The sequence below is a fragment of the Rhodnius prolixus genome, unplaced genomic scaffold, assembly GCF_049639745.1.
Source record: "Rhodnius prolixus isolate KJV_2025 unplaced genomic scaffold, Rpr scaffold_7, whole genome shotgun sequence".
Lineage (NCBI taxonomy): Eukaryota > Metazoa > Arthropoda > Insecta > Hemiptera > Reduviidae > Rhodnius > Rhodnius prolixus.
Genome location: NW_027411582.1, coordinates 36,739,970 through 36,753,035, shown reverse-complemented (window position 1 = coordinate 36,753,035; position 13,066 = coordinate 36,739,970). Strand labels below are relative to the sequence as shown.

Here is a 13,066-nt window from a genome sequence, read left to right as displayed (position 1 = left end):
GTAACGGATTTTTATTCATCGCTTTTGTGTCTGTACCAGGCATTCAGTTAATATAAATTTTAAATAATGTTCATGGAAATTTGAGCTTAATAAATGGGATTTCCTTTGAATTTGCTCAAATTAAAAAAAGAAAAATCATTTTCTATATACATATTTATTTACATAACAAAATAATTTTATCTCACTATAAGTAGAGTCAGTTTTGCTCTCCAAATATAAAAGCTAAACAAGAGTCAATAAGACTTTAATCTAACACTCACAAAAAAAAACTTAATTATATTATTAATGAAGTCTTTAACATTGTATGATTAAAAAGGTAACAAGTAATGGCAAAATGGTTATAACGAAACTGGATGGTTACTTTTAAACAAAATAAACAAGTACATAAACGGAATAAACAACTGAAATGAAGTTTGTTTTAATATGGTGAACAACTTTAATCCCAGTAACAAGATAATAAAGGAACATCATAAGAGATCTTCGTAAATAATATACAGGTAATAGTTTTTGTCTAATTTCAAAAAGTTGATAACGCTACAAGAAAGGAATGTTTAGTATTTAAAGTAAAAACTAGTAGAATTGGCCTTGTGATATTTAGTAAAAATATAGAATACATCACGTAAGAAGCCTACTGATATAAATCCTATCTATTTTCAGTTTTTATTGTAGTTACTAACTAAATTTTTAAAATTTTATTTTGATAAGTAGAACAATCCTTACAAGGTCATATTAAATTTTCAATAAATACATGTGGCCTAGCGAGCAATGTTTTTGGTTGCTTGCGCCACAACATTACTACTTGAACTCAAAGATGTTCACGAACCAGAGGAGTTAGAATGTTTTCTGCATATGTGCCTCCTTTTATTAAAAATCAATGCTTCTTCGAATGAAGTAGTATATGTATTTACAAACCAGAAACATTGAATTGTAAAGATTTGTTACAAAAGCTTAGATTGTAAATTAGCCACAGATTTTGACTCCCATTGGCATGAAATCATAGTTACATGAATATTGGCATATTCATAGTTACATGAATAACATTTTCAAAATTCTCTCAAATGTAATGGTAATTGCGACGTAATATTTGGGTTTCTCGCTCTAAGTACACCCCCTATAAAAAAAACAAAAATCTTTAAAGCTACATCGGAGACAGCGCTGAGTATCATACCTTTAAAAGGTATTAACTAAAGTTTATTTTAATAACATTTTTAGCATACAAACTATATCATTGTTTACCCAAATTATTGTAAGACTGGAAGTGGTAAGGGCATTACATTAATGAAATTTTCAGAACAGTCGGGCGATACTCTATTAACCCGCTCATATTCTTTTCTTGACAATGCTAGATGATAAGAACTAAGGAAGCACGCTTAAGATTTCAGAAAGTAACATTTTGGTTGCTAGTTTTCACCACGGCCTCCACATTTCTGAATTGGTTTGCGAATCTGATGTAGAAGCGGTAGTAATTTCTTTGGGTGTATCTACAGATTCTGCATGATGTGGTTCTGGACTTGTGGATATGTGCTCGCTTGAAGATGAATGAAGAGAGTGTGCAGGACTAGGTGGCATGGTTGGACTGACAGGTGATGGTGTTGGAGTAAGTCGCCCGCTGATAACAGCTTTAAAAGCTGACCGGTGTTCATCCATGCCTGGCAGTAGAATGGCCAGTTCACCCGACGGTAACCGGCTGGGCACCATTCTTAAACCTCCTGCACTACCAGGAGCAGTGCTATTGTTTGAACCACTATCACCACCTCGATTATTGTTAACATCTTCAGGTGAAGAGGTAATACAACTGCCCATGGTGGTATCAGTGGTTGCAGACGTGGCCAATGGTAACACTTGACTCAGACCGGTTACACATCCAGTAAGATGTCCAACCAGCCTGCGACGAACACCGTCGTCTACACCATCTAGACAAGAGATATAGCGAGAAACCTCTGTGGCGCATTCAGTGAATCCATTGTGGAATTTGGACAGTACACTCGGATCTGATGCTACGGCGCTTCGCATCTGTTCTCGTTGGATTTCTTGTAAATGTTTCACTGTCATTTCCAAAATATCTGCTTTTTCAAGTTTTGAATGTCGCGCCGGCTGTAAACAAAAACATTAGAATTATAATTTGCAACAAATAACTTTTTCTTTTTCGGCGGATACATTTCAGAGTTATAAAATTATTTATAGAATTATCTGTAGTTATATTCGGCTACTTCTTAAGGCCGAATGGTTACCCAGAGATAATCATTACATCAAGTAAACAATGACGCTGACCCTAACTTGAATTGATCACCAATGTAAAGGAAAATCAAAACGTCAGTGATACTCACGTCTTTTTTCATTGCATCCAATATGAGAGTTTTCAATTCGTCCAAACAGTTGTTAATTCGAGCTCTCCTACGTTTTTCCATTATTGGTTTGTTACTCTGTTTATATACAAAAAAAAAAATTAAACATTTTTATGAACAATGTAAATTGTATTTAACTAAGTAATTTTGTTTTTGTTTAGGCAAAAATGAACTGTCAACATAAACAAATGGATTGCGTGTTAAACTTTAAAAATCCAGTTCTAATCCACAGTATGCAGTTTACAGGTAATTAATTACAAAGATTCTTCATACCCTATTTGTAAATTAGATGCATTAGAAAACCTAGAAATAATTTATTAAGCGAATCGCATGATAAGCAGCGAGTGACCATTGTGAGGTTGCCTTTAGAGATAGATAACAAGTTTCGTGTACCTACTTGAGGGTTAAAACGGATTTACTTAATCGTAAGTTTTAGCGGTCTTACCGCAGGTAGAAACTTGACAGTGATTTTTGATACCTCAACGGAAGACCTAACTTCCGAGGAAGAAAAATCTCTCAATGACAGTTTCCTTTAGTTTCGTTGAAGAGGAAGTATTGCGAACATCTCTAAAATTTTCCAAATTGAGTTTTCTCGAGAAATATTCAATCTGAAGTCCCTTAAAATGGGTTTAGTTAAGATTCTAGTTCAAAATCTGATATGGTACTAACATAAGATCTGTTAGAAAGTCGCCAATCAGAAATCCAACGGAAGTACCACTTAACTGATTTTTGTTTGCACTTTTTTTGAGTTTCCCAATTAGGCGCCAATAATTTAAACTTGTAATACTTAAATTTAAACATTCATTGCTCAAATTGCTATGGTTGAACCAAAGGAACGTAACTCCAATTCAGTGATTTTTTTAAGACAGCCAAAGAACACAATTTAGTTGAATTTTCATAAAAATAAGAAACTGATACCATTACAAAATAAAAAAAAAGACATGTACGCAATTCGGTTACTGAATACAGCTGAAATAAATAAGTCATTAACTAAAAATATTCCCGATTCTGAATTAGCGATTTATCGGCAACACTATCCCAGGAAAATTCGGTTCTGGGATCTGCGACAAACACTAAAGAACACTAGGGAAGCTGTGAAAACCCTTTTAGATAGTTTAGGGCTGTGTGGCTTCCCAAAAATTATCGTAAAATTCGCGTTAGAAAGGCAAAATCAAATTTTAACTGTTAAATTCCACTTCCTATTAAAAATTAAAAATAAATAAATAAATAAAAATTAATAGGGTCTACCCACTGACTGACTGAAAGTAGATGTTAAGGTTGCAGTTAACTGGAAAGAATCAACAAGTGGGCGTGCTTAAACCTGTTGCATTACTCGAGATAAACGTTATCAAGGGGAATGAAGCGCAGAATTTGAAATTTCTTTCAAAATTTTGTTGATACTTAAAGATGTTGAATTTTCTTTATTCTTTAAATACGTTTTATTTTACAAATTTTCTTAACTTATTATTATTTGAATTTTAATCAATAATTAAAAAATATTTCAATTATTAATAAATGATATATTTTTTGCAGAAGTACCTTTCTGAGATCAGCTTTGGACATGCCATAACTACTGGGATAAGCGGATGTCATTGCTAGTGGCATATCTGAGAATTGGGCACGAAGAGGTTTTAAAGCAAACTCACTCAAGCACTACTGCAAAATTATTTAGGTAGCACGATCTTTATTTTAAAATGCTTAAACAAAAAATAGACTATTGACTTGTAGCTTTTCACTGTCCCAACTAACAACTGACCAAAAAATCGCGCTCAATGTCCTGTTTTTACTCATTGGGTGGGGGAAACCGTGGGAATGGTGACACCTGGTGGCAAACTTAGCACTGGAGCACCAACTGGTGCTTATCGTGGTACCACCTCCCACCATGCGTAGCACCGTATCCCTACTCTTAGTGGCTTCCTTAAAGGTTTGGAGAGAAAAAAAGTTCCCATACACATACACAAACACACTAGAGCGAGGGTTAACATGCAACAGGGTGTACCTTGAGAACCTGGAGGGAGCCCCTCCTACATTCAGATTAGATGGACAACAATGGTGCTCCTTGTGATAAGTTCTTCTCTCTTTCTCATACGCTTGTACTCCTGACGCCAAATGAACCCTTTCACAGAACTTGAAACTCGCCCTAGGGAAGTTGAAACATAGCTGACTCTTTCATTTATAGCAAACAATACATCTTTTTATTTTCTCTGCTTAAAAGGAGAAAAGGAAAAAAGAGAAAGAAGGGATTAATGTAGATAAATATTAATATTACTGGAAAGTATTCTGCTTTATTTAATTGATTAATGTATTCTTTATTTGATATTTTGGTTTTTATTATTATTTTGTATTTATTTATTTTATTTTGTTTATTTATTTATTTGCTTATTTATTTATTTTTAGTAGGATGATCTTTTATTTCCAAGTTTTTCTTTTTAATTTTTTGGTTGTAATTTAATTTTGAACTAACGTGTTTTTTCTTTATATTTAATTACCCAATCTTGTAGCTTTTGTAAACCTGTATTTTGTTTGAAATCCCACTCCTTGCTTATAAGTTTTGTATTTAAAAAGCAATAAATACATTGATTGATTGATTGATTGATTGATTTTCTCTTACGCTGGTAAGAGACCAAATTTTAATTCTAGGGAATCTAAGATAAATTTCTTTTCCGATTTCCTTGACATGATTGGAAAATAGGAAATCTTTCTATTCTGATACTGTATAGGACACAGGCAGTTGCTGTTTAACGACATTTAATTGTGACTTCCTTCCCACGCTACATAAAGAAGTCACTTTCATTATTTAAATGAAAGCAATATTTAGTTTGGTGAAATTAAAGAAAGGCTCTAACTATTTCGAAACAGTTTCAACTAATCTAATTATGGTGGCGATTATCTATTTTATTTAATAATGAAAACTATATTTCAGCCGATTTTATTATTTAAAAAAAATGATATGAACAACACACGACCTTCTCGAAGTAGAAGGTTCTTAACTTCCGTTTTCTTCAAACCCCAAATAATAGTATTTATTCAATTCTTTCTTACATTATCCATGTTAATTTGCATATAAAATGTAAATTATCCTGAAATTAAATTTACCCTTCTCAAAAGTCTTTTGAAAGGAGTAACTCTGAATGAAAAGATGAAGTTATACATAAATAAAAATTGGTACGAATTGGTTCCGGAATGAATAGACGTTAATCCTTTACATTTTCTTTCTATACACACTGGACGTTCTGGACATCTTTAGCATCCAAATAATCCTTACTTTAACCCCCCCCCCCACAGTGTGCGGAATTAAAATCAGACAATGGACGTGGTATATACGTCGAACGCAGGGCAAAACAACTAAAAAGTTTACATACCACATCATAATAGTCACTGCAAGCGACTTTTTCTGCAATCTCTCTCGGGGGCTTGAGATTACCAGAGCTCATTCTGTGCTCATTCCAAAATCTTGCACCGCTTCACGTAGCTAGGCTAGTAGTAATTCTGTGCAAAATGAAATCATGCTCTGAACCTCTATCTAAAAGGTAAAAACTGGCATTGCACAAGGGGTTGAGAGCTTCTATTTGTGTGAGGTAATTCCCAATCTCTAATGCGGAGACCAAACATGTACCAACCAATTATCATTTGGCTGGCTCCCACCATACCCCTCCGTATAAAATACTCGGCAGTTCTATTGGTAAGATAAATTAAACATCCCACCAAATTCTTATTGTATTTTATTAAAATTTCGAGTTTAATGATAATTTTATATTTTTCACAACGAGTATACATGTCAAACGCACCGAAATAGAGATTTAGTTCTTGTCGTGTATACACTTAACGCTTAACTGGTTAATGTAATTTTTTGCAACACCACAGTTCAAATTGATTTTTGAGAACTTCCCAAAAATGGGCCAAAAAACGGCATTTCTATAAATTGTTCTTTTTTTCTTTCTTGTGTCTTTTCTATAATCGTTATCCATTACATATTAAATAGATTTACAACTTTTACTTCTATAATGTTCCTCGATGAATTCGTTTTAGGGCAGCTCTCAGGGGAAGGAATTGGGGATAAGCTCTTCCCTGTAAGGTTAAATTTCAGTGTAATGTACGGTTACAAACTTTGTAAAGTCGGTAGAGATTAATTAAAAAAGCAACTGTTCGGAGTTTATTGAAATTTTGAAAGTTAGAACTTCTTGAGAATAGTAATTAAGTGAAAATCATGTGGGTGGCCCCACACCTGATTATTTGTAAATTAATTTTCAATCAGTAACAAAATAAGGTAATCTTTGCAGGTTTACTTATTTATTTATTTATTTTTTTTTTGGCGCATCAACATCTGAGGTTATTAGCGCCCGGAGCTTTTTCCAGTGCACTGCCGGCCTCCGGACAGTGTTCTCTCGTTACAGACAACACTGTCCATCACCGGACAGTGAGCTGTAAGAAGCTCCTAGGAAGAGAAAATCTAAGGGTCAGCTGCTGGATTCGAACCCGGGACCTCCGCGTGGGAGTCCAGTATGCTAACCTCATAGCTAATCCCTTCCCTTTGCAGGTTTACAAAAATTAAAAACAAAATGAAGACGTTTCCATGACAACTGAACTAATAGGGTACAATGTTTTCTTTCAATATTTAACCTTCTTCTTCTTCTTGTTTGTTTGGGCGTTTCTTCCTTTTGAACCGTATCTTATCTTTTTTTTTGTATTCTTGTTACAGGTAGCAAACAGTTATGGGTACACCCGTCTTAACTGTGTACTTCCTTCTCAATGAAATGGTCGGATCGCTCCCATCAAGAATACACCGCACAAAAAGTACTGTTTCCATTCACAAACTATTAGGTGCTGGGATTTATGACATCATTTAAACCACTTCACATTTCCTTTTCAATCTTCGTTATTATATATATTTTTTTTATAACACCTGTGTGTTAAGCAGCATCATTTTTGCCTTTAATTTTTTTTCATTTGTTTTTACCTGAACCATGAAAACATTTATTATATTTACTTCTTACAGTTATAAGGTTTACTCCTTTTACTTCGAATAGATTAGCACAGGAGTATGAAGGTAATTGTATTACTTCCTTATTTCTATTTTATCATTTCACAAATATTAGTTTTAGTTTCCCATTCGAGTGATCCCAGAATTTTTCAGGATAAAACGTAATACTCTCTCGTAATGAGATTGTTTATAAAAAATGTTGGCAACAGAATCTCTTTTAGCTATAATATTAACGTTAATAATAATTGATAGTAACCAAAATTGGGTAAATACTTTTTTCTTAAAAAAAAACAACAAAAAATTCTATGAGACAACTCTGAGTAAGAAAAAAGAGAAAAGTCAAGTTAGAGTGCTAATCTGAAGCATTATCGTTTAGTTTCAGTAAATTGGCCTATAGTCTTCAAGTTAGAGCTTAGTTGCAGTACATTTTGGTGCTGAAATTGTAGAAGAAGAAAAATAAATTGTAAAGACGTAATTTTCACATTCTGATGAATATTTGTGTCCTTGCATATTGTTTGTGACTTATCATTCATTTGATTTTTCAACAATTGTGTTTTAATTTATGATTTTTAGGAATATTTAGTTTTTAAGTGGCATAATCTCGAGGTTCATTTGTGAGTGTGTTTTTTTTAAAAGTAACTTTACTGATAAATTTATTAGGTATTAGATTTAAGAAATCATATGGAACTTTTACGAACAACCTGTTTTTCTGTGAATGATTGAAGAATCTTTCAAAGAGCTTCATTTCAAGATATCGAACAGTTTCTAGTGTTCGCTCAAAGTCAGGATTTCTTGAAAAACTATGTAATTGTACACTAACTGTACTTTACTCAGACGAAACACCAATTATTCTTTCTTAAATGTTTTGCCAATTGTTCAAAAACTATTTTAAGAAAATAACTGTTTGAAACTTGGTAACACTGACATTACAATAGACAATTACTCTATTGGGAACATAAACAAACCAATTCATCATGGAATCTTGGTATCTCAGCGAATATCTTAACCTGGACAGGCAAAATTAATCATTTAACGTACTTATACTCTGCGAGTACCAGATATAAGGTAAGTACCTACAGGCAAACTCAAGTTCTCCGTCTATCACAACCATAAATCGTGGGATTAGGGCTGCCATGCTGGCATATGGATAAGCTGTTATTATTTCGCTCCCAAACAAATACGTATGCAGGTAAAAATAAGACGAAATCTATTCGTTGAAAACTACGTTTAACAATTAAAAGAAAAACTCTAAAGGAAATTAAAAAATTTTGGACTTGATGTTAATACTTAAATTCAACAATCAACATAAAATTGAATCACGAATGCCAAACAAAATTTTGTTTTTGAAGTTTGTGGTTTAAGCTTTGGGCTTAGCCTTCAAGTGTCATAATATAATACTTACGGATTATGGTACTTTTTTTAAACCGTCTATCCATTTAATATATATATATTTTTTTTCCTTATTTTTAGCAAATGATGCAACTGAACCAGATAAATGCTATCTTCACGGTATGTGGTTGCCGTGGGTACGCTCATAGCGGTTTCAGTCCAGCTCACAGATGTTTGATTGCCATGTTTTGACAGCCGTAAATAACCATTTTAATCCTGTCTATACTAAAATAATTATTGACCCCCCTACCAAAAATAAAACACGAAATGAAAAATAGATTGTTTTTAGTATTAAAAAACGAACCGAACAATTTTGTTTAATTGTTTCACTCCATTAATTAGTATTTAATGAAATTATTGATTTATTAGGGTAAATATAAAACGTAAAACTTGATCTGTGTAGGCAAACAAATGCTGCCCTTATTATAACCTACCCTAAATAAGAGCAGTCGTGTGACTGAAGCGTGTCCAAGGAGCATGTCTTAAAGAGAAGTTCTACCCTTATTTGATGAAAGGACTTGCATGGAAAGCTAAGAAGTATGTCTGTCAAGATATGTATTAAAAAGGTAAATTTTATTTATCATTTCAAACATTTCTTTGCAAATTAACGTTTCTATATTTATTTAGAAATTCTCACAAATTTTTTCTTTCTTTCTTCTTTAAGTTACATGTTTTCTTGCCAGTCGTACAAGTATCTATTGTTTTGATGCTACAAGTTACCTCTTGAGAATAATTCTAATGTCGCTTATGAGGATATAGTCTGAAATACAGACCATTATTGTCATTAGTTAGTAAAATGCCTGCTTTTTTTTTTGAGCTTGAATGCTACCGATAACTGCATTGAAATTAATTTTTCCAATTTTCTCTATCAGACTAAATGGCCATCCACAATAACTTCTGACGGATTAAACGTTACATATTTATTTCTTGGTTAACATTTAAAACGTTTGGATTGACACCATAACACGATGATGACCTTGTAATGGTATTGAAAATATTTAATTTTAAACTTGTTGGGAGTTATTATAATGATTCATTTATTCCAGCTTTAAGTGATTGAATGAAACCTTTCTTTTTCTGAGTAGGCTTTTATATTTAATTCAATAAATTAGATGTATTATTTAACAATTTTCTATTTAAATTACTATTCTATTAACTTTGGTCATATTATATATTTTTAAGGCACCTGAGATCATTGGAGTACGAAGTCTTCTCAGCGCATCTCCTGCTCACTAGACAGAGGTCGTTCATCACACAGTAAACACTGCCCATCACTGAACACTTAGTTGCTAAGGAGAGAAAAATCTAAGAGCAGCCTGCGGAATTTTGTGCGGCAGATTGTATAAAAGGAAATTGAAAACTAGAAGTAAGTTTTTCTATAAAAATTTAAAAAAATATCAGAATTTTGCTAACATAAATCAATAATTCTTTAACGAGGTTGTACTTGCATTTGCATTCTTATCTGGAAAAGGTAAGTGATTTCGTGGAAAAATTCAAATTACTTAAATTGCTTTTTTTCTTTTTGTTACTTTTCTATCATCCCATAGTTTCTATGTTTAAATAGCCACTAATCAGTTTAAACAGTAATCAATCAATAAGTTTCGAAGTTACCACTAGCGTGAAGTAAAGACAGAGTGAACCAGGCAGGTTTGTCATTTGTGTCATTCTATTGAAAAAAAAATTCTCTAATACTTCACGTATCAGAGCATCCATTCAGTACATGCAATACCTCATCGAGAGAAATATTTTGATAAGGTAACGTTTGCATATATCTAAATATCTTATAGGTTAGATAGTTACTGATCTTCGATTTATGAAAAGATAGACTCTTGCGTTTTGATTCTTCGTCAGAGAAGAAACAAATACAAAATGTTTACTTCTGTTTTTATTAATTTATATTCTATAACCAATACAGATTCTGGTAACAATTTCTCTTTATTGAAATGTTGCTAATTAGATTTAGTATTTCTGTTTAAATTTTTTGTAATAATTAGTTATTCCGAGCTATACTGTACAATAGAACTGTCCGCCAAAGAAAGAAAGCAATCTATTCTCAATAATTTTCTTGAAACAATTATTATTATCTTACAGGAACTCGTTATTATAAAAGATCCTTTTATGTGTTTACAATTTTCATGGATAAGAACCGCTAGTCCTCCTACTTAGGGTTAAACGCTCGGTAAGGAGTGATTTTTTTGTATAAATATGGGGCCCCACTTGCTGAGTGAAAATTAAAGACCCTCTTTCAAGAAGGTCCGGGGGTTAGATAGGCGTGTGACTGACTTGCGCTCAACAATAATGGAAGGGGAGGCCTTAAGAATGTTTTGGAAGACAAATTTTAAGACATCATTTGCAAAATGTTCTTCAACAGACGTTTGTCATCATGATTTTAGAATCACCGCTATTAGTAGTGATTGTTGTCTAAAATTTTAATGCAAATACTTCGCTTGTTTCATTCCATTTAAGGACAACAATTTTTGCAGATAAGACAATAAATCAATCATATTTCTTAAAAATAGATTAATGTAGAACATCAGAAATTATTGATAGATTATTATTTCTTTATTAATTCTATTCATAAGAATTTATTATTGATGAATTCATTTTCTATATTAATCTGTTTCCGCCTAGATCAAAACAGTTTCTAAAAAACATTTAAATCGAAAGTAAGTTTCAATAGATCCCTTTTTTGAAGTAAATATATCAGTATAGATAACTTCATTAGGAAGTTTTTAGAAAAGGGGTTTATAAATAGATAATACTTGGAATATATATGTGCAAAAAAATGAAATTATACATAACAATCCTCATGCAGTATCCACTTGAAAGGTAAACAAATATTTCGCATGGATTTCCAGTCTTCAAGAAAGTATCGGAATTTCTGTAAGTGAAAATTTGAGTTTTATTTATAAAATTTAAATTCCAAAAATTTATATTTGAAATAAAAATTTAACAAAAAGAAAAGAAAAAAAGAAGATAATTCACCAGTTATTCAGCAAGATTTTCGCCTCTAGATATATTCAATTTGGTGCATTCAAAAGGACTAAAAAAAATATTAATTTATTATAAAGTTATGTTTTAAAATGAAGTAGGTTTTTCAGAAAGTATTTTTTATTTAACCAGTTTCGACCTTATTGGAAAATTTGTCCCCTACGTGTGTCGTACAAAAAATAAGCGATGACGAATATAATCGGTCAAACCCAGAGTATGTTTGATATGAAATTGGGTTGCTGCAATTAAATGACATATTTTCTTTCGTTATTTAGGAACCAAATACATCAAAAATAAATTTTAAGAATTTATTTTATGTTAAACTAAAATTGTAAAATTAACTACCGATGGTCACTACCGATACGCATGACGATTATACTCGTCATAACACAAAATTTTACACTTTCTTTTAATGACGCATATCTTCGTCATAAACAGTTAACTGATTAAGTAATAGGGAATTCTTGATTTGTTAGTAGAATCTTTAGAACTTTTACGTTGTAATAACTGATTAAGTAATAGGGAATTCTTGATTTGTTAGTAGAATCTTTAGAACTTTTACGTTGTAATAACTGATTAAGTAATAGGGAATTCTTGATTTGTTAGTAGAATCTTTAGAACTTTTACGTTGTAATTATACAGGTGCCTGCAGAAGTCAAGGGATGATATGCAATCGAAGATATTCCCATTGGTCAGTTCACGTATAATTCGTACTAGTATTAATTATATCTTTTATACATTATTTTATTTACAATAATATAGTTGATACTTGTTTCCCCATACAAGTGAAATACAATGAAAACTATTGACTGGGATGATATGCAATCGAAGATATTCATTCCCATTGGTCAGTTCACGTGTAATTCGTACTAGTATTAATTATATCTTTTATACATTATTTTATTTACAATAATATAGTTGATACTTGTTTCCCCATAGTGAAATACAATGAAAACTATTGACTTTAATTGATTTGTATAAAAATGAAATCTTTGTACATTTATTTGGAGAAAAAGTTTTCATTGATATCCTGCTAATCCAATTGGAGCAAAATAAAAATAAAGTAAGTTTCAATAGAGCAACAGTTATATGTAAAGGAAATACAGGCGTACAGGTGTTTCTATAGTGTGGGAACTGTGGCAAGGTAGGGTTGCCACGCGACTCCTTGGTAAGTACGTGTATGCCCTTTCTTCTGTAAGGTGCAGAAGGAAAGAGAAAAAAAAGAACCTTTTTTCCCCCCCTCTCCATGATGAGGTTTACTAAAATCCCTATACCTTTTATTATTTCTTCCACAAATGGAAATAAAAGAGCTTGTTTCCATTCATTGTTAAGTTACCAACGATAGATATTATAAACTTAC

General features: G+C 32.1%; 2 protein-coding genes across 9 annotated transcripts in view; one reads left to right on the top strand and one right to left on the bottom strand.

Moving 5' to 3' along the window:
- mio (GATOR complex protein mio) overlaps positions 1-13,066 on the top strand; it is a 33,706-nt gene that overhangs the window by 16,871 nt on the left and 3,769 nt on the right. For 2 of the 5 annotated variants that reach the window (XM_074115254.1, XM_074115250.1), the window contains exons 17-22: positions 317-497; positions 2,507-2,591; positions 3,879-4,017; positions 7,045-8,912; positions 9,119-9,281; positions 9,898-10,081. The gene's annotated coding sequence lies outside the window, so the exon portion shown is untranslated. Of the gene's footprint in view, positions 1-316; positions 498-2,506; positions 2,592-3,878; positions 4,018-7,044; positions 8,913-9,118; positions 9,282-9,897; positions 10,082-12,348; positions 12,398-13,066 lie in introns of all 5 variants that reach the window. The other 3 variants (XM_074115251.1, XM_074115253.1, XM_074115252.1) reach the window with 3 other exon arrangements.
- Positions 495-8,866, bottom strand: LOC141447573 (protein deadpan-like). Of its 4 annotated transcripts, none has more exons than XR_012454459.1 (4): positions 3,885-4,025; positions 2,328-2,423; positions 1,237-2,094; positions 495-1,111 (listed from the first exon to the last, which is right to left on the bottom strand). XR_012454459.1 is itself a non-coding variant. In XM_074115260.1 (4 exons), exons 3-4 carry the CDS (start codon positions 2,406-2,408, stop codon positions 1,408-1,410), a joined length of 768 nt encoding a protein of 255 aa, XP_073971361.1. In that variant the 5' UTR covers positions 2,409-2,423; positions 4,345-4,485; positions 8,729-8,866; the 3' UTR covers positions 495-1,407. The 4 variants fall into 4 exon arrangements, 3 of the variants coding, with proteins under 3 accessions (XP_073971361.1, XP_073971360.1, XP_073971359.1); XM_074115260.1 differs by lacking the exon at positions 3,885-4,025 and adding exons at positions 4,345-4,485; positions 8,729-8,866 and having other exon boundaries at positions 495-2,094; XM_074115259.1 differs by lacking the exon at positions 3,885-4,025 and adding an exon at positions 8,729-8,859 and having other exon boundaries at positions 495-2,094.

Excerpts from the sequence above, each read along its gene's own strand:
- LOC141447573 (XM_074115258.1), bottom strand. The coding sequence starts at position 3,950 with ATGCCACTAGCAATGACATCCGCTTATCCCAGTAGTTATGGCATGTCC. Across the intron at positions 2,424-3,884 it reads CCAAAGCTGATCTCAGAAAG|AGTAACAAACCAATAATGGA; the intron begins GTACTTCTGCAA and ends GTATATAAACAG. Across the intron at positions 2,095-2,327 it reads TGGATGCAATGAAAAAAGAC|CCGGCGCGACATTCAAAACT; the intron begins GTGAGTATCACT and ends TTTTGTTTACAG.